Source organism: Stegostoma tigrinum, chromosome 10 (assembly GCF_030684315.1).
Source record: "Stegostoma tigrinum isolate sSteTig4 chromosome 10, sSteTig4.hap1, whole genome shotgun sequence".
Lineage (NCBI taxonomy): Eukaryota > Metazoa > Chordata > Chondrichthyes > Orectolobiformes > Stegostomatidae > Stegostoma > Stegostoma tigrinum.
Genome location: NC_081363.1, coordinates 79,460,899 through 79,486,079, shown reverse-complemented (window position 1 = coordinate 79,486,079; position 25,181 = coordinate 79,460,899). Strand labels below are relative to the sequence as shown.

Below are 25,181 nucleotides of genomic sequence, written 5' to 3'. Positions count from 1 at the left end.
CACTGAATCACCCACTATCAACTTCCTGGAGTTATAATGACCAGAAACTCACCAGGCTTCCACGTAAACAGTGTCTCTAAGACTAGGTCAGAGGATAGGAATGCCTGAAAAAAGTTATCTCCTGACTGCCCAAAGTCTGTCAACCATCCTCAAAGGCACAAGGCAAGAATGTGATGGAATACTCCCCACTTGCCTGGGTTGGCTGCAGCACCAACAATCAAGAAGCTTCATGAAATCCAGGACAAAGCAGCCCACTCGATTGGCATTACATCCACAAGCATCCACTTCCTCCACCGCTAATGCTCAGTAACAGTGTTTACTCCTATCTAGGAGATGCACTGCAGAAATTCAAAGATCCTTAGACAGCACCTTCGAAAACCATGACTATTTCCACCTAGAAGGAAAAGTACAGGAACATGTACAGGAGATAAATACAAGTTTTCCCTCCAAGTCACTTACTATCCTGACTTCATTGTCTGAGAGTTAAAATCCTGAAATTACCTCCCTGGATCAGTGGGTCAACCTGTGGCATGTGGACTGCAGCAGTTCAAGAAGGCAGCTCACCAACATCAAAGATAATTGGAGACAGGCAATAAACGCCAGCCTGCCAGAAGCATGCATGTCCCAAAGTGAACAGTAGTTATAGGGAAATTTTACACGTGTAAATTCATACTACAATTTTTTTTAAAAAATAAACTTTTAGATAATCAGTGTTGCTCAGGGATGGAAACAGGAACAACAAACCATAATGAGTCGTATCCAATGTGGAAAGTCTAACCCAAGAAAATCCTCTTTGCTAACTTGCTGTACTCGTGTATCTTTAGTCTTCAGAAATGCCCCAGAGTCACAGCAGCAAATTGCAACATGCACTTCTCATTCCTCAACATGGTTAAAACCAGCTACTGCTTCAAAGATAGCCTCAGCTTTTATTGCCCGTAAACATATTGATAATGCGTCAGCAACATACAAATCAGATAATGTTAAAAACAGTAATATGTATAGCCAAGTAAGATCTATCATTACAGGACACTCAAGAGCTCCTATAATTTTGCACGAAAATATTAGTTACCACCACACAGTCCTTAGATTTTGAACGCAACATCAATTGTTGAGTACAAAAATCTCAAAAAGGATACAAAATTATTCTTCAGTAATTTTCAAGTTGAGACTGATAACACAATTAGCAATTATATAGTGCCTTTAATACAGGATGTTTGGTCACAAAAACTCACAGCGAACTGAAGGAAATATGAGGACAGATGATTAAGTTTGATCATAAATGTTTTAAGCAAGACTTTAAAAGTAGAAAAGGTGGAAAGACAGACACATTTAGGGAGGCAATTCTACACCACAGGCAATAGTTGGCTGATGCAGATTTCTTTGCAGTTTGTTAGACTGGAAGTGGCTACATTGGGGGAGGAACAACGTTGTGAAGAGATCTGAACACCAGTATGACAATTTTAAAATTCAGTGCGTTGCTTGACTGGCTGTAAATATGTCCATGAGTACAGGGATGAAGAGACTGCTAATTGTCAGGTTCTGTTTGAGACAGTGGTTAGGACTGGGAAGAATCACTGACTGGGAGCATATTGAAAACATAAACGCAGTGGATTTAGTCTTCACAGAAACGGAGGAAAGAGAGACTCATCTCAGTGTCAGATAAGCAACCTAAAGCACAAGTGAGAGCAAACGGAGGGTAAAAGTGGATGCTGCCAGAATACATGTAGATTCCTTATTTCACAGCTTCATAAGATTTATTTTCCAAGTCAATATCATCTGATCAATTACCATAAATCTCCATGATCTATTCGTATAATTGTAGTATTACTATAATCTATATAGTAACACATTAGCATTCTATTACAAGATTATTTTGACTATTGGTCTCAAAATTAATTAACTGCAAAGATGCACAACACAATTAGGTATTGCCCTAGTTTTACAGAAAATCCAAAGTAAAAGAAAATACTGATCATCCTCTCTGATGAAGGGTCTAGGCCCGAAACGTCAGCTTTTGTGCTCCTGAGATGCTGCTTGGCCTGCTGTGTTCGTCCAGCCTCACATTTTATTATCTACTGATCATTTCTATCAGCTACGACTCAGTGGCTTTTGCCTAGAGTCCAAACATTGTGTTATGAGCCCCACCCCAGAGGTGGAGCACAAAATCTTCTTTAAGACGCTGTTGCAAAATGCTGTTGCCTGCACTAACAGAGGTACTGCCTTTCTGATGAGGTGTTAAATTAAGACCCCACTTACCAAAGATATCATGGTACAAGTTGATTAACAGCATTTTACATAAAACTGAATTTTACTTGTGTCCAAGCTAACATTTATCAGTAAATCAGGCACCATTTAAGCATGTTATAACGTTATTTATCACATTGCTAAATGTGGGAGCTGCTGTGCACAAATTGGCTGCCATTTTTCCTCCATCACAACAGTGACTATACTTCAAAAACATTTACTGACCATACAGCACCTTCCGATAAAAGGCTGTGAAAGATACTATGTAAATACAAAGCTTTTCTTTAACGCTGGTGCTCACTAAAGAAACTGAGGAGACCAATGCAATACTGGAAAATGTTTCTGAATCAGCTACCAGCAGAATTTAAACAATACTTACAGGTTCACTGAAAATTATTTTTTCGAAATGCTAACTTAGTGCGTAAAACACAGTGATCAGACTCAAGAATAGCTGCAGCAGCACACTAAGTGTATAGTTTTATATAAATTACAATTTTTTTCTACTTATTGCCCACTTGCCTCCACCCTCACAATTGCTGCATCCCTTGACTGAAGTTCTGATCCGAGAGACAGACAGCAGGCCGGAGAAGGGCTGAAGCAGAAAAAATAATTGAAAGGGTCCACGTAATGAAAACCACTGCTTCAAATGGTGAGCAACGATTCAAACGAACATTTCTATCACCCCGGTCTGATGAACTATAGTTGGACAAGATACATTTTTTTCCCCACATTTTGTTCAGTTATCCCTTCTTACTGGTATAAGCTGCTGCTTGCCAGTTGCAGGGAACTATGCACATGGAAGTGATGCTCCATCCCTGCAACACCATATGTTTATGATTTCCTTTCACCTCCAGACTCTCAGGAGGCCATTGCAAAAGATGCTTCTCCATAACTAAATAGAACTTGCAGCACAGAAAGAGACCATTCAGATCAACCAGTCAATGGCAGTAATAAGGTTTCACTCGAGCTTCTTCACCTTCTCTTCTGCACAACCATACCCCCAAAATACCTATCATTTATGTTACAGAGATAGTAGGAACTGTCGATGCTGGAGAATCTGAGATAACACAGTCTGAGGCTGGATGAACGCAGCAGGTCAAGCAGCATCAGAGGAGCAGGAAAGCTTCACGTTTCAGGTCGGGACCCTTCTTCAGACACTGTTATCTCTGATCAATTATGTTTCTCTATTGAAGAACAGCCTAAAGCAACATCAGGGAAGCTTTTTATTCAACATGGAGTGCGTTATTGAGACCTAAAGCAGACAGCTGAATATGAAGGAGGCATATTCAATTATGTCTTTCAAAAAAAAATTTTAATAACAGCATATAGGGCCATAGAAATGTTGCGAGATACTGGGGCTGGCAGAGTCGTTTTTGCAGAGTGTCAGCAGTAACACAACAGATCCAATGATCTTCTGTGCTGGAACCATTCTACAGTTCTTAATTCTTATTTAGCTTCCTCTTGAACCAGTTACCTCCATTACTCATTGGATGGCAAGTTTCTCATTCTGATCATTCGCTGGGCATGTACCCCCTCAATTTCATTCTGTTTCATCCAATAAATATCTTGTATTTATATCTTATGCCTTATATTGAACACTCATTATTATGTGCTCATCTTATCTAGATTGTTATCCACTTACCTGCTTTTGTCCCCAGCTCGAGGAGACAGCTTGCCTGGTCAGAGGTTAAAGTCCTCCTGACCACATCCCTGTTTAAGGATGGATGGCGCACTCTGCAAAGATCATAGCCATTCATGCCGATACATTGCACAGTTGTTGTATCCCCCACGCAAAGGCTTCCCCCACATGGAGCATGAGAGTATGGGATACCCGAGGGCAAAGCACTCTGTGAAATGAGCAGGTTTCCTTCATCATCAGGTGGCGTGCAGCAGGAGAAAGCAGCTGAGCACATGGGACAGCCATGTGTAGAATTGCAGCCAATGGGCAGCAGGTTACTTCGATCGTAGTGTAGATAGAGGTCATCAACTGGGGAATCAAGGCAGACTTCAGGAGGCAGAAACTCATAGTGGTCCGGATCAGATACAAAGTTGTCCAGTAAAGTTAATGAATGCGACTGAAATGGAGCCACTGACTGTGTAAACTCAGCACCAGAAGCATTGCTCTCCTCCAGTGCCTGGTACTTGGGCCGAATCATGGCTTGGCTTCCCATGAGGATTGATAATCGATGGAAATATCCATTGGTCTTGTCCATATATGGACAGGGAACATCCACGTTAACAGGCAACGTAGAATGCTGCCCTGTGCTGACTGACTCTTCTTTGTGCTGTCCTTCACTATCCCCCAAGTCAGTGCCAGGGGCAAGTTTGGTCTCAATATCACTCCTGAAGTCCTTTCTTTTGGCTCGCGGACAGCGGCGCCCAGCCAGTGGCTGCGGGCAGGAGTGTCGTGTCCCACCAGTTACCTTGCCTGGTTTGCTCTCTCCATCTGTACGGCTGCGCCGCCCAGCTGAAACGTCCCTGGTATTGCTCAACTTGAGGAATGCGGCAGCATTGAGACTGGCCATGCGCTTCTTAGCTGGTAGCTCAGCAAACCCACTCTCCCATCCATCCATGGCAGGTGCTGGCTCACTCCCTGCACAGGTAAAAACATCACCATCAAATGAACTACTCGAGCTACCTATCCGTCTTTTCATTGGGTAGCCAGTCCTGCAGTCTGGCCGGTTCTCAGTGCACTCCACACCACAACTGGGACCTTTTCGGCATCGCCTATTGGACGGGCAGTCTTCGCGCTCCAGCAGCAGATTGTTGACTGCCTCAGCATTCAAGCTGGCCAGCCTTCGTGGACGTGACTCAGCAGCATGTGGGGCCACAGAATCCAACCTGGCATTCTCTTTACCAGTGTCTTCACTCCTGTCTGCCTGGGCTGCCTCCCCTTGAAGTTGGTCCTGGTGGCCCTGATAATCCCATTGCTCTACAATAGCCTGTGCAGGGCTCACTCCATCAGCTGGTGTTTCTCCCAGCTGCTGAACAATTCCTGGGGAAGAGTAATTGCCTGGCTGCCCGTGCATGCGTTTCCGGAGCGGATATGTCTTACGGTGCTCGGGATGGTACTCCTGTTTGCTCTCAACATCGGCCACTCTTTCTTCATAGTCCCTGCTGCCTCTGACGCCATTGTGTCCCAGCATCATCTTACCCATAGTTGTGCTGCTTAACCTGGTTATGTTACAATCAGTGCAGTTCATGTCATACAACATCAAGAGGCAGGACATTTCATAATTGCACCTGTGAAAACAAAAGCAAAATGGAAGCTTTACTCACTTGACAGACTAACATTTGTCAAAGTCAATAGATGAGAAGCTGGAAAAGCACAGTAGGTCAGACAGCATCTGAGCAGTAGGAAAGTCAACGTTTCCAGCTACACAGCTATTGACTTACATTTGTCAAATATAGCATCGTCCCAAATAACAGCAGTGCAAAATGGACAGGTTGTGTTATTTGCCCACCAAATTTATGAAGTTCCACCAACAAGTCAATGAAGTGGCCTTCTCGTCCCATAATTCTAAGACTTTGCATCCCCTCCCATAAAAAAGTGTTTCCTCCATTAGTGGAGTTCAAATAAAGGAATACTGAGATTAGGCCAGGCATTCTCCCAAGTAAAGATGGAATCATGCCAATGAGTTCTTGAAATGGCTCCCTCATGGATGTCACTGTAAGGAGTTTTGTTTTTGCAAATATATTCAAATAACATTCACAAAGGCAAGTGCAGCTACCAGTCATGAAGAGCATCAACTTGACCCCATGCCCATCATTCCTTGTGAAACACAGCACACACTACTCCAGCTGAGCACAGCCCTCAAAATGATCTAATTTTCCTGTTTGCCTGCACATGCATCATGAGAAGACAATGCAATCAAGCTTGCCTCCACAACCTTGACTGGAAAAAACTTCCCTCTTGCCATTACCAGAACGCGCAAAATTCTGAGCATCAGGACAGCCACAGGAGATCCACACCTCAATAAAGCAATCAGGAGCAAATGACTGCTGGATTAGTATAACTTCACAGTTGAGAGCAATGATGTATTCTGATGGAATATACAAATATGAATTACTAAAAATAATTACTCAATTTACACACACCTTCCCTAATCTTAAACTCAGCACACGACAACAACACCCACACCACTCAAACTGAACGGTGAGTCAATTTTTTATTGAATTCATTTTCTGGATGTAGGTTTTACCAACATTGGGAGCATTTACTCTTCCTTGCTGGTTGGCATCATGCAATAACTTGATATCATGGAATGACTAGTTCAGTCACTTAAAGGACAGTCCAGAGTCAACCAAAACTGCTGCAGGAGTGAAGTCATGTAGTTCAGTCTAAGTAAGAGTGACAGGTTTCCTTCCTTAAAAGGCTATTACTACGTCAGTCAGGGGTTTTATGACAATCGACGAGCATTTTACACTAGACTTTCAAGCAATTAAGTTTGCAATGGGCCGGACAGACTCCATTAGAAACATATGGCAATAAGGAAACAAAGCTATATCATTCTCAGGTGATGGTGGTGGTGAGCAGGGAGGGAACAGAAAGTGAGAACAAGTTTAAACTTACGGTATCAAAGATAGACCACAGAATCTCTCTCCTGAGGAATATCAAGCTAAACTAGACACTCCTGGATTTATTTAAAATCATGTCATGAGGTGCAGCAAATCACGATCATGACTGCCAGAATAAATTCTTCCCATAACATGGGCAGTGTTTTCCTGAGCCCCAGGTGAACATTTAAGCAGGCATATGCAATGAAAACTGTTAGAAATCAACTGGAGTCACTACAAACCTAAAGATATCTTACTTATGGCAAGTTCTGGAGAAAAACAGCAAAGATTTAGATAAAAAAACCAAAAGAACTGTTCTTGCTGTAAATCAGGAACAAAAAACAAAATTGTTGGAAAAGCTCAACAGGTCTGGCAGCATTTGCAGAGGAGAAAACAGAATTAACGTTTTGTGACCCTTCCTCACATTTAGATATTCCTGGTAAAAAGGAAGTATATTGAAGTGCTGTGAGATAGCATTAAATACCTGCACAGGCACCTTGACTGACCATGAGCTGTATCGCAATCGGCCTTCAGTAGGCCTCTTGTAGTGTAGTGCGGTGGTACTGAGCCAGGAGGACCTGGATTCAAGACTCAACGCTCAAGAGGGGTGTAATAATATTTAAGCAGGTTGATTAGAAAATACTCAAGTTCTGCATCTGGCTCGTCAACAGCTCCATTAACAGTTCTGATTCTTGGCACGTTCACTAGCTGAGGGGTTTACATGTTACATGCAAACCAACCTGCAAATTGGTGAGGGCAACGTGCAGGGGATGGATGTGTTTTGTGTTGGATGGATGGCTTGGTGGGAAGAAGGGCTGGGACAATGTATGCAGGCTGCATGCAAACTTTAACTGTAACAGTCTTATCACAGTCAGATTGCAAGAATGCCACTGGAAAAACTGCAATTTTTAAAAAAAAGTATTTTCAATTGCTAGGGCAATATTGAGGGTAAAAGCAGCAAGCAGCAGGCACAGATGACAAACAATGACAAACTAGTTAAAATCAAAATAACTGTGGTTCTATCAAAGTTTGTTTAACACAGTCTATTTTCAACGCTCATGGTTCTAATATAACAATCACAGCTTCATTGGACTCTTCAGAAAATTGAAGTCCTCTGTTGCTGATATCAATTTGGGAACCCTGCTTTACACCTTCTTTACCATTGCCTTGTCATCTTCCCTAAAGTAATATCCAAAATTAGACAATGTACGAATAGAAATAGGCCATTTTGTCACTCAAGCCTGGTTGATCTTAACTCCAAAACTCAAATTTGCTCCATATTCCTTAATACATTTTAAGTTTTTAAAAATCCTTTCAGTTTTTATATTAACAATATAGCCTTAGGGCTGGTGCCTAGAATTATACTCAACATCGAAGGCGTGACACAAAGATTTGTACACTACAGCTAAAACGTGGTTTTATTACACCCACCCACCCCCACCCACAACCCACTCAGTGAATTCTCTAGATAAAAAGAGGCCAGCATTCAATTCAGCTTTCTGATTATTCTCTTTACTCAATTACATTTTAAATTATCCAAGTATCTGGCCCCAATGTTTCTCATTTTTGACCATGTGAAAAGTACTTTGAGCTGTCCTTTTTAAGCCAAAATATAAATTAACTCCCATTTGGTTGCACTGAAATCCATTCGCCATAGTTTTCTATATTCACTTATTCTACTAATATCTCTGATCCAGCAGACAGAGATTCTTAAAGGCCTCTCATTTGCTGCCAGCTTCATTTCAAGTCTGAGATAGGAAACAAAATGCACATCTCAGCATGCCTATAGTCCAAATTTGATGATCTATAAAGTTTCAGATCTTGTGAAATTCAGAGTCCCATAACAGAAAACAGTAAAAAACTGGTAGTCTCCAATCTGACTATAAAATAATCTAGGGAGAATAATATTGTTCTAAAATACAAGGAAATAATCAATAGTCTCAACTGTTTCAGACTGTTCAAGTTCCATTCCAAAGTCTTTAGTCAAAGAATCCAGAATCTTTCTGTCAAAAATTTGAAGACCTAGTTCTCCCGGCTGTCCATGCTAATAAATACGCTTCAAAAGAATCACATAGCTTATTTGGTCACCATCACACCACAGCGGGTAAGGGAGGTGATAGAATAGTAACATTTAGGGAAAGCTTACAAATCAATTTGTGCAAGCTCACTGCAACGGCAATTCACTAGGCCCCACCCTTGTACCCTTTCTTTGTCACCCTGCAACCTCTCTAAGGTGCTCATTCACTCCACCTTCAATAACTATGATTGAATCTGTCTCTATTACGCTCAAGCAGCACATTCCAGATCCTCAACACTAGATATGCATATCAGATAAGGGAATCGTGGTTTAGTCAGTTTGGCAAACAGTAGTGAAAGCACAGTGGAATATAAAGTCTGGCATGGACTAATTGGGCTACATGACCTGTTTCTGTATCACCATCCAGAACATGTGATATTTAGACAGGGTTTTCTGCTGTTTGCCCATGCACAGGGACCCAGAAGCTGCTACTTTTAGAAGTCAAAAACGTGAAATTCTGCAGCACAGGAGGCTGTTCTGTTATCATACCTGCGCAAGCTCAAGAAAATTATCCAGATTGAGATCCTAGCCACCCCATTCTATCCTCATTCCCTCGCAATTTCTTTTCCACGTTATGGGCTAATACAAGTTCCTTTAGAAAGTTGTGATTTCTACTTTCTTTTCAGTGCATTCCACATAAAGCAGGAAGGGCTCTGCTAATACAAATGTAGAAAATAGGAGCAGCAATAGGCCATTTGGCTTTTTAAGCTTGCTCTGCTATTCATTATGATCATGGCTGATCATCCAATTTTGTACCCTGTTACTGCTTTCTCCTCATACCTCTTGATCCCTTTAGCCCCAACTATATCTATATGCTTCTTGAAAATATTTAATGTTTTGGCCTCAATCACCTTCTGTGGCAGAGAATTCCACAAGCTTACTATTCATTGGGTGAAGACATTTTTTTATCTCAGTCATAAATGGTCCATACCATGCCCTTAAAATAGGACTCATGGCTCTAGACTCCCTCATCACCGGGAACATCCTTTCTGTGTTTACCCTGGATTAGTCCTGTTCAAGTCTTACACATTTCTTAGAGATTGCCTCTCACTCTTCTAAGCACCTTTACAGATGCAAATGACAGCCTGGGTCTCACCCTGACCACCCATAAGATACAGGTCTTCCACCAACCTGGCCTGACATTGTGGAGCGAATCCCCAATCATCAGCATCCACAGAATGGCCTTCAAGAACAGTGACCACTTCCAATATCTCAGCAGTGTCCTGTTGGCCAAAGCAACTACAAATGAATAGATGCAGTACCGTCTCCAGTGCGCTAGCACAGCCTTTGGATGCCTGAGGATAAAGGTGTTTGACAACAACAGCATCAGATCCAACACCAAGCTCGTGGGTTACAGAGCTGTGGTGGTTCCCAGCCGCCTATATGGCTCTGAGACTTGGACTGTCCACAACAAACACTTCAAGGTGCTGGAGCAGTACCACCAATGCTGCCTGCTCAAGATCGTGCAAATTTGCTGAGAAGAAAGATGCACCAACACCAGTGTTCTTGACCAGGCCAACATCCCCAGCACTGAGGCACTGACCACCCTTGATCGGCTGCGATCGGCTGAGCACATTGCCCGCATGACTGACACGAGACTCCCCAAGCAGGTGCCCCTACTCCCATCTCCAAAATGGCAATCAAGCCCCAGCCAGACAGAGGAAATGTTTCATGGATACCCTCAAGGCCTCACTGGCAAGATGCAGCGTTCTCACAGACACCTGGGAATCACTAGCCCAAGACTGTCCAAAGTGGAGGCCACCATTCAGGAAGGCATCAAGCACCTTGAGACTTGCCGAGAGAAATGAGCAGAAGCCAGGCGAAAACAGTGTAAGGAGCGTACTGCCACAAAGGTAACAGCCTGCGGAAGCCACATACAACCACCTACAGACTCACCCTGAGAGTGGAAGAGTGTCATCCGCATCTGCAAGGGATAGCCAATGAATGATTCTTAAATGCAACCTTGCAATTTTTTTTTGAACGGCTCCATCTAGAAGTAAATATCACATTCCAACAACCACTTTAGTAAAGTTTACCTAAGTTCAGCCTTCAATTTACATCTCTCAACCTAAAAAATGGCAAGATATTTGAATTTGGGAACAGGTTTTACTAAGAATAAAAAGCCAGAACAAGGATATTTCTCTATATGTATGGATTAGAGGAACAAGGGCATCAGAAATACAAATACAGAGGTCATGAAAAGTAGTGAAACAAGTTGACCATTAAAAAAAATTAACAAAACTAACTGTGCTCATTTCGAGAAGGATAGAACTGAACAAGACATGTTCAACTGGTACAGCAGTCTGGCTAGAAAATACTCAAGCAGTGCAAACTCTTCCCTCTCCATGGTATAAAAATGATGTAGAGGTACTGAAGATGATATAAAAATGATTTTAGAATGGTAGCAGAATCCAGTTATACCAAAAAAAAATTCATCAGACTAGGATTTTTTTTTTCCCCTCCTACAAAAGCAGAGAAGTGGGATCTTGATGATTGTAAATAGTTTTGACGAGATGGCCACAAAGAAGATGGCAGATGAAATCTAATTAAAATGCAATAATTACAGTCTAGTTACTTATACAAACACAGAATTCAATTTATTTACCCAGCGATCAATAAAAATGGGGATTTCGCTCTTACGAGTGGGGAATAAGGGAAAATAGATGTGGTCAAGGAGGTTAAACAGAGTCCGGAGGTAGTTTGTACGATGCATAAGTGCCAGCACAGAAACTTTGAGCTGAATGATGTCATCTTGTATTTGTAAACTATCAACCCACATCGTTATTGACACCATAAATTCTATATAGTTATACATGAAATACATGTTACCTATCGAAACAGCAATTGCACCAAGTCCCACAAGTAACCCCTACCTTGCTGATTAAATAAATAATACTATACCACCAATAGCTCAATTAACTCTAGTTTGAGTGCAACTCTTATCCTGGATAAATCAGACAGCTGAATAACAGTTCCACATTCTGTAGCAGTCAAACTCAGCTGTTCATTTTTATTTATCCACAAATGAGAGTCAGAAAACCAATTAGCTGAATTCAGAACTTGACAATGACTAAATTAAACTGTCAATATGTTAATTCAGCATGATTACACAGTGAGGATCTCCAGAGATTCAGATTCTTACTTTAAGCACCGATGAAGACAGGAAAAGAGCATAACACTATAAACTTTGCTGCACCTGTGCTTCATTGTTACTCAAACTTAAGACGCAGAGCCTGTGTAGTTCACAAGAGAACAGCAGCCATCACCACCACTTTTCCAGAATCAGAGTCAAGATGATCAATAACTTGAATTCACAGTCCTGTAGGAAAACATTGCCATGATCACCACAACAATGTTAACAATATGTACAGAGAGACATTAGGACGGTCAAACTGAAGGCTTGGTCAAAGGGCTAATATTTAAGGAAAATCTTAAAGAACGGCAAGATAAGAAAGATAAGTAGTTGTTTAGGGAAATAATTCTAGAGTTTTGGATCAAGACAAATGAAGGCACAATCTTCAATGGTGCAACGAAATCAGGGTGCAGAAGAGGTCAAAAGGTTACAGAAACAGAAGGGGGACAACAAATTGTCTAAGGTGTGTCAGCAAGCACAAGAGTGACAGGTGAACAGGACTTGGTGCAATTTAGGATATGGGTGAAGTCTTAAACCTCTGCATTTAATGACCAAAATTGGCATTCACATTGTACCAAAGAAACAAATAATAGTGGCATGGAGAATCAAGGATGACTTCAGCACTGTATGCATAATGGGGGAAAGAGTTCTTGAGATACATTCAGGAGTATTGTCTTGATATTTCCGAAGACAAAAGGAGGACATGTTACTGGCTGTGGGTTCAGAGCAGGGCTTTGACAAATTGATCAAGGTATAGGAAAGTTTAGGGAACAGTGATCACTGAATTATAAAGTTTAGGTTACCTATGGAAAAGGACAGGAAGCAATACAAGGTTAAAAATATTTAAGTGGAGGAGGTTTAATTTCAAGAGAATTGAGCTCTCTTCGGTAAACTGAAATCACATTATATTCTTCTTCACCACCATGGCTGTGAAATTGTTCCTTTCTTTGAACTGAAAGTATATTTTCACCCACTAATTCCTCGTAAAACTATCAGAATGGACTGCCTTTCTGGAAATGATTTAGCATGCAGGGGGGAATTTGAATGTCTTTGTATAGATACCAAAACTTAGTCAGCAGCTGTAGAAAGTAATAATGAAATGCTGATGTTTATTCCAAGGGGTATCAGATATAACAGTATTAAGTATTGCTCCACCAGTACAGGGCCCAAGTTAAACCACATCAGGAGTGCTGTGTGCAATGTTGGTCACCTTACTTAAAATGAAAGCAATGCAGAGAAGGGTCACATGTCTGATTCCTAGGGTGAAAGGTTCATTTTGGGAGGAAACATTTAACAGGCTAGTCTTACAGCCATTGGATTTTGAAGTATAAAATCTGACAGGAGAGGTAATGGCCTCATGGTATTATTGCTAAATTACTAACCCAGATAATGAAACTCAGCTAATGACAGAAAACAGCTGTACTGAATTATTGTTTTCTGAACCATAGGTACACAATGGGAAATCATCTGGGTTGGCAACAGAACCAATTAAGGGGACCATAACTGTTCACAGTGTTTCAACTGTGATCTGACTAGTGCCTTGTCTAATTTTACCAAAACCTTCCTGTTTTTATATTACCTGTCCTTAGGAATAAAGACCTACATTCCATTTGACTTTATGAATTTACCTGCTGAATGTGTATGGTAGCTTTTTGAGATTTAGGGACTAAAGGCTGCTTCCATTAGCTTATAAGGACTAAGGGACAGTGAGTGGGTGCGTGTGTGTCCACACACACGCATGCAAGTGGCAATAACCTCGAACTTGCCACCGACAGTGGTGTGGAAGCAGAGACAGTAATTCAGAAAAATTTAGTAGCACTTGAGGGAAATAAACAGGGCAACAGATTATAGCAAGGAAAAAGGACCGTGCCACTACGATTCCACGACTATTGAATTATTTCAATTCTGAGGGAGTCCTGATTGGAATCTCCTCAAAAACGGGGAGTTCCCTTTTTTCATAAACAAAGGGTAGCGTGGTCAACTGCATGGAATTTCCTGGAAAATTTGGCCCAATTAATCGACGCACTGATTTGGTGCAAAGCCCAACACAAAGACATAATAAGAGATAATGTGTCACATCAGCCTCCCTCCTTTTACATATAGGAACAATTTATGTTAGGTTAGAATTAGATTAATAAAATAATGTCTAATATTATGAATTTCATTCACCTAGTTTCATATACTCACACTGCTGAACAGAATTGTTCTCTGACCACTGCGTACAATAGGAGCATACAAGAAAAGTAAATATTTCTTTCATGACCTCAGGATGCCACAAAGCACTTTACAATCAACTAAACAATACTGGAGGATGACTACTCCAGTGCAGGAAATGTGGCACAATACTCCCCGAAACAGCAATGTAGCTAACAACCAGCTAATGGCTTTGTGAATCTGTTGATGATTACATGCAGACCAAGTCCGCAGACTTTCAATCTCACCTAGCTGGTGGACAAAAACTCAAGTTTAGCAGTCCAAAGGCAGCATCACAGTGCAGTGATCTGCAGTGGTACAAAGCAATACTGCTGATCTGAATTAAATGCCTAGCCTCCACACTGGAACTTCATACTAGGTGAAGGGATTGTTTTCATTGCATGGTGACAGCAAGTGGGCAAAAATTGAAATAAAGAACTACACACAGTGTGGGTTTTACGACTGCGCTGTCAAAAAGAAAACCTCTACTTATGGAAGGATTTTAAATTCTCTGCACCAAATTGTTGAAGTAGGGGCTTTCTTTTGGGGAAAAGAAAGGGAATCAGAAAGAACACATTATTAAAAGGGTATCAGGAAAAAGGACAGAAAGGATTCTAAAAAACTTCCAGTCCAGAACTTAAGTATGGCCCATTGTATCAAAATATCCTGCACAAGTGTCCATGTCCCAACACTGTATCATTGTGTTCTGTACATTATTAAAATAGAAACCGGCAGCAGGAGCGGTCCATTGAGCACTTCAAGCTTGCTCCGCTGTTCAATATAATGGCTGATTCTTTTTCTCAATGCCATATTCCCACCTTTTCCCCCCATCCTTCATAATGCCTTTAAAATTTGAAAATGCACCTCCCTCTTTCTTGCGTATATTCAGTATCTGGGCTTCCACAAACTGCTGAGACAGAAAATTCTACAGGCTCACTATCCTTTATGAAGAATCTTTCCTGATCTCAGGCATAAAGGGTCTACACTGTATCCAGAGACTGTGGCCCCAATTCTACATTCCCCAACCAGGGAAATCATCCTCCCTGCAACTAGTTTGTTAGGCCTTGTTAGAATTTTATACATTTCAATCAGATCCCCCGTTATCCTTCTAAACTTCGGGGAACACAGGCCCAATCAAATCAATCTCTCCTCTTCAGACATGCTCTGGTATCAGCCTAGTGAACATCCGCTGTGCTGTCTCTATGGTGATTATATCCTTTCTTAGGCAGAGAGACCAAAAGTGCACACAATACCCCAGGCATGGTCTCACCAAGGCTCTATAACCACTGTAAAATATCTCTATCTCCGAGTTCAAAACCTCTTACAATGAAGGCCAACTGTTTGATGCACCCGCCTGTATTTCATTGACTGGAATACCTAGACACTTATTGCCCATGTTTGGTGCTACTGTATTGCCCATACAGGTTCTGTGTCTCAAGTGAACAACTGGAAATATGGTGGCGATATTGGGTGAGAATTGCCACAGGTTATTTATTGGCGGGACAAGCAATTTGACTGTGAAAGACAGCACTTCCAGATACAAATAGAGAATAAACCTCAGAGCCTTTTGAGCATTCATACTTCCCAATTTGTTGCCATTGAAATAATACTCTCCATTTCTATTTTCACACCAAAATGAACTACAGGACATTTATCCACATTGCACTGCATCTGTCAAACGTTTTCCCACTCATTCAACTGGTCTAAATCACCTTGGAGCCTCCATGCATCCTCCTCACTGCCCTAGATAACACATTGTGGAGCCAGAGGAACACAGCAGGCCAGGCATCAGAGGAGCAGGAAGAAGGGTCCCAACCCAAAGCATCAGCTTTCCTGCTCCTCTGATGCTGTGTGGCCTGCTGTGTTCTCCAACTCCACACTGTCTCATCTCTGACTCCAGCATTGGCAGTTCTTACTAACACCTCACTGCCCTGACCAGTTTTGTATCACTAGCACAGGCATGTCAAGCTAAATGCTTATATCCAAAAAAGGACACATTTGCAACACCTTTCACTACAAAGCACTGATATTCATCAATTAATTTCTTTAGCGGGAGCTTAAGTGGAAAGAAAGAGGCTTCGTTTGAAGTCTCTGGTCTCATTTGATGTTACCTGAAGCAGGATTCAATCCAATTCCAGATCAGTGAACACGAAACCTCGATTCATATTCTAGTGCAGGATTGAGGACGCGTTACACTGTTGGAGGTGCCGTCTTTTGGAGGAGATATTTTCTCATGATATATTAAATGGAGGCCTCACCAACCCACCAGTGAAACATTCCATGTTACTACGTGAAGGCAAGCAAGCTTGTTTTCCCAAGTCGCACACCTCATCATCAATACTCATGCTTTAACCAGTATCATTTCAAGAATTTGTCTGGTCACCATCATATTCCTGTGTGGGAGAGCTGGCTGCACACAAATTAGCTAGTCTGTTTCCAACAATAATATAGATTATTACTTTGAAAGTAACTTACTGACTATAAAGAGCTTTGAAACATCCTAAAGTTGCATTAAATGAAGACGAGAATTTTTGACTTTGAATAAATATGAAATGAGGCTTCCACTTAACATTACATGAAAGACTGCACCGAACAATCGCATTTTCTCAGAATTGACCTGTATGGTTCCTCATGCTCAAATTCTGAAGTATAATTTGGTCACAAACTTCTCACTTACTGCACAGCATGCAACCAGCTGAGCTAAAAACACCATTTAAAACAAAATACTTTTAATCAACAACTCTAAATGATTACCTCCTCCACATGAAGTTCCATATACTTACAGCAACAACTGAAGACCATGCGTGCAGCTATAAATACTCTCAAGAAACATCATTTCTCTAAAACCACAACACTCCATTGCATTTTTAAATAATCTGCCTTTTCACTTAATTTACTGTAGCTTATTCCAACAGTAATCTACTCTGACTTTAAAAAGAAGTCCAAAACATGTTTTACATACTCTTGTTATTTTACAGAAGCTTATTTTTTAACCGACATCTTTCAGGACAGTAGAGATGAAGATCTCTTTATTCAGTTATGGTTCCTTCTATTGCTGTACTCTATTCTCAGACAGTGACTAGAAGGCAGCAAGTTTTCCACACAGTCAGCCCGGTGCATTACAACTTAGAGTATACCCACAACACAGTTCTATCACAGTTATATGGAACAAAACTCCATTAGTTTCTTAATTTCTTCACTGCTTAGACAATTGAAAGTAATCACTACAATTCTCTCAGGTCTCTAAAGCTGTGCTAGTTCTGTTCTATTTAGTGTATACTGTACTTAGCACTCACATCACTCCTTCCTCAGTGCAACACCCAATGCACTTCCCAACAACATATATTACTTTAAGAAAGAATGAACTTGCAATGATAGAAAAGACACTTTCACAAAATATGGTTCTGCCAAAGTAGTTCACAGCCAATTAAATACTTCTGAAGTGTAAACTGTTCTAGTGCAAGAAATGCAACAGCTAAACTACACAGCACGGTCCCACAAACAATGAACAATTTCAGATCTGGATGCCAATATTTTCAACTTGTTGATTTCTCAGCTACAACTGAGATTTCACTGCAAGTCTGAGCAGTGGAGTTTTAAAAAAGGGACAAGTTAGCAGTTAAACATCTCAGCCAAGCAGCATCTCAGGAGCACAAAAGATGATGTTTCGGGCCTAGACCCTTCATCAGAGAGCTAGGTCTAGGGTCTAGGCCCGAAACGTCAGCTTTTGTGCTCCTGAGATGCTGCTTGGCCTGCTGTGTTCATCCAGCCTCACATTTTATTATCCTGGAATTCTCCAGCATCTGCAGTTCCCATTATCTCAGCCATTCTCCAGATTGGCGAGCTGGAGAGTTGAGGGATAAATATTGGCCACAACACTAGCAAGAGCTCTTCTGTTCATCATGTCGTATACTACTCTGAAGGACATGTGGAACTTTAGCTTAACATCTCACCTGAAAAATGGTATCTGCCATCCTTCAGTACTGCACTGGAGTATCAGCTGCCTTTTTAACTATGTTAAAGTCAATATTTCACATTGCTTATTATTACATTTTTTGTTTGATTATTCAATTTATTTACAGACCCAAGCCTTTACGTACATCCTGTGCCTCCATCGGCTTATGTTTTAGTTAATTAGTACAAAACTATTGGTATCATTTGACAGCTCTCTTAGGTAGCCATAAGATCATAAGTAGTGGGAAATGATTCAGCCCATCTAACTGTACTGAACCCTTGCCAAGATTAACGTCCTCTGGTCCTAGACGCTCCATAAAGAAAACCATTTTTTCCACATGAAGCCTCTTAAAATCTTGTAGGATTCAAAAAGATCATCTCTCATTTATCAATTTTCCAACAAGTACAGGCCCAATCCCCTCAAACTTCTCCTCATAAAACAGTCCCTTCGAACTCCATATTAACTGAGTGAATCTTCCCTTGACTGTCTCCAATGCCAGTATGTCTTCCCTTAGATAAGACCCAAAGCTCTTTACAATATCCTAGCTGTGGTCTGACTAGCGTCTTGCATAGTTTTAGCAAAACCTCCCTCCTTTTATACAACACAAGAACACAAGTTTCTGGAAAAACTCAGTAGTTCTGACAGCATCTGTGAATAAAAGATCAGAGTTAACGTCTCAGGTCCGGTGACCCTTCCTCAGAACTCCCTCCTTTTATTCCAAAGGAAATGGAGTATAAAAACCAATATTCAATTTGTTTTCCCTATTACTGCTGAACTTGGATGCTAGGTTTTTTTTGAGATTCACAGATGAGGACTCCCTAATCTCTGTTCTTTAGCTTTCTGAATTTTTTTTCCATTTAAGAAAGATTTAGCTCCTCTTTTGTCTGTTCTAGAAAATGGTTATGACAGTGAGCTGCAAACCTGGTTCCTAACTGAAACAACTGCTCAAATATCATGTGTGGAATCTTGGTAAACATAACTTCAAAGTAAGTCAATTAAAACATTGGCCTCCAGATCAGAAACAAGAGTTAAATATCTTGCTCATTTTGTTTAGCTACCACAACAAAACTGCAATTCTCGAGCTAAAAAGGTAGTATCATACACCCTTAACTTTCAGACAACTGCCTATTGCCCCTTGAACAGCAAGGTTTCATTTACTACATTGAACCCTTGCAAAACAGGATCAAAATGTCTAAAATTTACAATTGGACTTCTTTGGTCAGTGGTACAACATAGGTAACCTGATGGTTTCAGTCCCATTCTAGGCCTTTAGCTCATAATCCAACCTGAAGGTAGAGAAGGAGACCTCCAATGTTAGAGGTGCCATCTGCTGGTTCACAAACTGGGGCCCAGACTATCCTCTCGTATAGCAGGGTAGCCCTTCACAACACCCCGGCCAATATTTATCTCTTAGCCAAGCAAACACAAGTGATCTGCTATATTTAAACCACACTTCTTTCTATGGATAAATTGGCTCCAGGTTTTCCTACATTAACAGTGACTATGCTTCAGTATCATTTCACTAACTGTGAATCACTTTGGGTTGTCTAGATTTGAAAAAGGCAAACAGTAGTGCAAGCCCTTTCTGAAGAGACAAACTATGAAGTTATTTTTTAAATAACATCATCTCCCACAGCGAAGTGTAAAACGTCAAGCAGTCCTGCATTTAGCTGAATGTGTTATGCAGACCAGTTATCTGAATTAATTTATCAATGCAGGAAAGGTTTTGCAAGCAAGAAACTGGGCAGCATTGTGGCAGCAATAAATATCACCAGACAGGCAGAGACCAGTTGTTGACACTAAGTTACACTCCGTCACCTTGACAGATATTGATCAAATTTCAGTAGCAGCCCACAAAACCACCTCCATGAGCCATGTCAAGGTTTCAGTTCAGCTTGGTAATGCTGCATTTAAAATCTATTCCGGAAAACATCGAGCCTTTAATGTGCAGCTCAGGTGACTGCATGACAGATCATCAAACCAAACTGCACTGTAGCGAGGAGAGATGAAAAGCTTGCTAATGCCTCTTGCCCTCCTGGTCCTTTGCCATTTGTCTCTCTCACTAGATCGACACATATGCTTTAGTATTAAATCATATACTCGTTTGCAAATTCTGTCAACTCATCATTTTAAATATCCAATGGCTACAGATTCACAAGCTCTATTTCAGCTGTGGGAGGCGTAGTACTAATATCACTAGACTAGTAATCCAGAAGTCTAGACTAAAACTCTGTGGACATGTGTTCAAAGTTCACCGTGGTACTGAAGGAATTCATGTGCCTAATGCCGTTAGGGAAGGAAATCTGCCATCCTCACCTCATCTGGTGCACATGTAACTCCAGGCAGACAGCAGTGTGGTTAATTCTCAACTGTCCTCTAAAACAGCCTGGCAAGCCACTCAATTTGAAAGCAATTTGAGATTGACAACTCAGGCTGGTTTTCCTGAAATAAAAGGAATTATCTGAGGGTTATATCAGTCAAGAGTCTTTCTGCAAACGGTCTACACAACTGCAGCCCTTCTCTACATTTCTCCATCTCTCTACTTCCCCCTCTTTAACAATATTCATAGCCAACCTATTCAAATGAGTTTTTGATCATCTACACTAAATTTTCATTTTTCGTGCCTTCGTGTCAAATGCTGCATTATGAAGTATGCTACACCTGCAAAGTACCAAGAAATGTTGTATTATATTCAAAGCACTACACAAATATAAGCTGTTATAGTGAATCACCCTCATCATTCATGTAAGCAAACTGTTAATAAGCCAAGGACTACACTTTACTGATACTCTACCATATGATCCCACAACTTCAGACTAGGACATGTGGGTCAGGCTCTAAACATAGTGGCTTCTTGCACCCTAGGACACATGGATAAAGGTGTTTGTGTAGAATAGTATTTCTCACACTTGGACATACAGATCACATACAAATCCCCAGCAGAGTTGTAGGTGACATGCTGAGAAACATGGGTAAGGCCCTTCTCAGGCAAAGGAGGAACCCTCAAACTCTCCATTTATGTAGCTGATCTGCTTTTGCATCAACTTATCCTGCATCACAAGATTTAATCTTCATAGATTTTGATTTAATGCAGTGTTAGCCCACATCGCCCGAGTATTGACCACGTTACATCAGAATATGTAGACCACATAGAAACTAGAAAACTCAGTCATTCAGAATTGAGGAACTTTCACAATAAAAACCTTAAGTCTGTATAGAAGCAATTTTCTATTAACTTTGTAACAGAGGTCACAATCTAATTGACAAACCATTGTAGGCAGAATCTGTTATCAATAATCTCATTTTATGACTTAAAAACTAATAAGCACAGCGATCATGTCTCTAAAAATATAACAATATTTCAATATTCCCGAACCAATTTAAGCCTGCACAAATGTCCAATGCCGTGTGCAGAGCCTAGGTATACTTGTCTGATGTCTTCACAACACACAACTGCACTCGCCTTTCCAGAAAGAAACACCTGAACCTCTGAAATTGTCACATAACAGAAGGGGAAAATAAGCATGAAAGCAAACAAAATAATAACATTTATGTAGAGTCTTCCATAACCTCAGGATGTCTCAAAGCACTTTACATCAGTGATTACATTGCATTTAATTGGATGTTATGTAGAAAACGTAGTAGCAAAGTTGCACATAACAAGTTCCCAAATAGCAATGCACTGGTGATCAAATAATCTAAACTACTCACAGTGTTTCTGACAATAGTCATTGTCCTGAACAGTTAACCTTGCTTTGTTCTCCTCTGCTGAGTGTTTCTAGTGTTTATCAATTGTACTCATGACCACTGAGGACAAATATTGACCAGCAGCCTGGTCTGTCCTTCCATAAACAACAGTGTGATCTTTAATAATGGTCCAAAAAGTAAGCCAGAATGTCAGTAAATACTTCATCTGAAAGATTGAATAAATGATTAAAACTTATATTTGGCATCAATCATTATCTCCTTTGCCTCCTTAAGGAAATGCTCATAACACTGAGGCCATCAGTGCAGTGATGTCCCTAACCAGCAGGTATCCGACTCATGGCTGCAGTGTTTCCACCAAGTTCCTGATCACCACGTAGCTGCTTGGATGCTGCTTCCTCCTAAGTGTCAATACACTTATCCTGGTTGAACTGTGTAATTTACAAAGTCCAATCCATTCTGTGGTCTATCTCTGCCAAACCTAGGTAACACAGGGATATCAGGCCAAGTCCCTATATTGCTCAGTGGTTCACGATTCCAGAAATGTTATACATGTTTTCCCCATTAAAAAGAACAAACTGCAAAAATATTTGCTGGATTTAATAAAATCTTAAATGAACAAATAGAATATCTGACATTTGGAAACAAGAAGACTATCTCAGCCATGCAATTTATTTTGTTTTCTCCAGACTGTTCCTGGACTGACAGCTGCTCATTTACAAATAAATAGGTTTCAACTGAAGAAGGGTCTAGGCTCAAAACATCAGCCTTCCTGCTCCTCCAATGCCGCTTGGCCTGCTATGTTCATCCAGCTCTGCACCTTGTAATCTCAGGTTTCAGCTGGTACTATTTTCATCAGAATCAGAGTTATGAGTCTAACTGGGTTGCTAGGTTTCCTTTGTTACACTTGTGATTCAATGGCTGGTCAACCTCAAGTTGCAGAAGATGCTTTAGAAATGCACATATTTCATTACCCGCTGCAGCTCAATCAAAATGGAAACCTCTGTTCTGTTGAAGATATGTTGAGTAACCGACCAGGTGTTTATCAACTGAATCCAAACTAAATTTGCTTCAGCATAGTCAACCCACTACAAACAAATCCCAGGTGGCATGAGGAAGGTCTCCAATGCTTCTAAATTACAACTAAAGGACTGTGGATGCTGTAAATCAGGAACAAAAAAAGATGTTGCTGGAAAGGCTCAGCAGGTCTGGCGGCATCTGTGAAGAGAAAATCTGAGTTAACACTTCAATCACCAGACCCAAAGCATTAACTTTGATTTTCCAGCAACTTCTGTTTTTGCTCCAATATTTCTACTTGAGTTACCAACTGGGAATTGCTGCAGCCATCTTAAAAAGTTTCACGAAGATTGAAAAACTCAAGAATTTCAAATTGTATGTGCTATTTACACAGAACAGGTCATAGTATTGGGGATTGTAGAGCAGCATGAATTGAGAGGTTGAAAAGTTGTAATTAGTGGAGTGCCACAGGAACCAGTCCTAGGGCCTCAATTATTTACTTTCTATATTAATGATTTGGAGGAGAGTGTAACGTATCCAAATTGGATGCCAATACAAAAACAGGTGAACGAAACGTTGTGACGAGAACATAAAGAATGTTGCAAGGTGAAATGAATAAGTTGAGTGAGTGGGCAAAAACTTGGTCAACAGAATTTAATGTAGGGAAGTGTGAGGTCACATGCTTTGGCAGATTAAATGGAGAGATGACAAGGAAGTATGCTGCTGGGAGTTAGGTGCTCCTGTGCATGAAACACAAGTTAGAATGCATATGCTGCAATTAAGGCAAATGGAATTTGGCCTTTTGTTGCTTAGAGTTTGGAGTTTAAAATTAGGGAAGTCTCATGAAAACTGCACTGGGTGTTGGTAAGGCCTTCAACTGTGCTGTGTAGTTTTGGTCCCTATATTTAAGAAAGGATTTACTAGCATCAGAGGCAGCTCAGAAGACATCCACTGGACTGATTCTTGCAGTTAATGGGGTGGTTTATCAAGAGTGGCTAAACAGGTTAGGACATTATTCTTCTCAACACTTATGAATGAGAGGTGTTCTCAGCGAACCAATCAACATTCTGAGGGGGGCTTAACAGGGTAGATGTTGAGAAGATGTTACCACAAGTGGGGAAACCTCAAAATAGGGCACATTGTTTTAAATGTGTCCTGTTACGCTAAAAGTGACTCAAAGGATTTCTTCTTTTCTCCCACAGGGAAATGAATGTCTGGAATTCTCTATTCCACAGATTTGTACAAGCTAAATCACCAAGTATTAGGAGTACCATTTGGGATCAGATGTTCTCAGGGAAATGCACGATAGAAATGTGGACGTTGTTTAGGGAGCAGTTGCTACAGGTGCTGAATAGATTTGCCCCACTGAGGCAAGGAAAAGATGGTAGGGTAAAGGAAGGCTCGGTGGCTCAGTGGTTAGCACCACTGCCTTACAGCACCAGGGACCTGGGCTCAATTCCACTCTTGGGCCACTGTCTGTGTGTAGTTTGCACATTCTCCCCGTATCTGCATGGGTTTCTTCTGGGTGCTCCAGTTTCCTCCCATAGTCCAAAGACCATAAGACGTAGGAGTGGAAGTAAGGCCATTCGGCCCATCGAGTCCACTCTGCCATTTAATCATGGCTGATGGGCATATCAACTCCACTTCCCTGCGCTCTCCGTTGTGCGGGCTAGGTGGATTGGACATACTAAATTGCCCGTAGTGCTCCGGGATGTGTAGATTAGGTGGGTTATAGGGAGATGGGTCTGAGTGGACTTGTTGGGGCGAAGGGCCTGTTTCCACACTGTAGGTATTCTATGATCTACTTAAAAAGAGTAGTTAGATACAGTTTTAAAACGTCTCGGAGATAAGGGACATGATGAGCTCACACAAAAGAAGAGTTGAGACAGGTTAGTCATTATCTTATTGAATGACACAGCAAGTTCAAGGGACTGTCTAACCCACTCCTGCTCCTAATTTCTCATGTTCCTATCAAAGGCTTTTAACATTCACCTAGGTCTCAGTGATGTCCCTTGTAACCTGATTGCAGTGACTGAGGCAACAGTGATCAAGATTCTAACAACTCAGCAGCACACAGGAACATAAACCTTCAGCACTGAGCACTAGAGGACATGAACCATACGTATCTGCAGACTCAAAAGGGTGGTGCTGTACTGACACAAATGAGACAAAAAACGCTAAAGAAATTCACCTCAAGTTCACAAATTATTGCCTACCTGCCAGAATCAAATCAACTTAGCACAAACCAGACACTGAAATCTTGTTTCTTAAAACCACCTCAAACAGCTGGGATCCAACAC

The 25,181-nt window shown here is 41.0% G+C and overlaps 1 protein-coding gene across 8 annotated transcripts in view; it reads right to left on the bottom strand.

The window, feature by feature from the left end:
* si:dkey-13p1.4 (transmembrane protein 151B) overlaps positions 1-25,181 on the bottom strand; it is a 187,609-nt gene that overhangs the window by 32,234 nt on the left and 130,194 nt on the right. For all 8 annotated transcript variants that reach the window (XM_059649294.1, XM_059649292.1, XM_059649293.1 and 5 more), the window contains exon 2: positions 3,887-5,487. In XM_059649294.1, the coding sequence (XP_059505277.1) occupies positions 3,887-5,487 (1,601 nt within the window). The remainder of the gene's footprint in view (positions 1-3,886; positions 5,488-25,181) is intronic.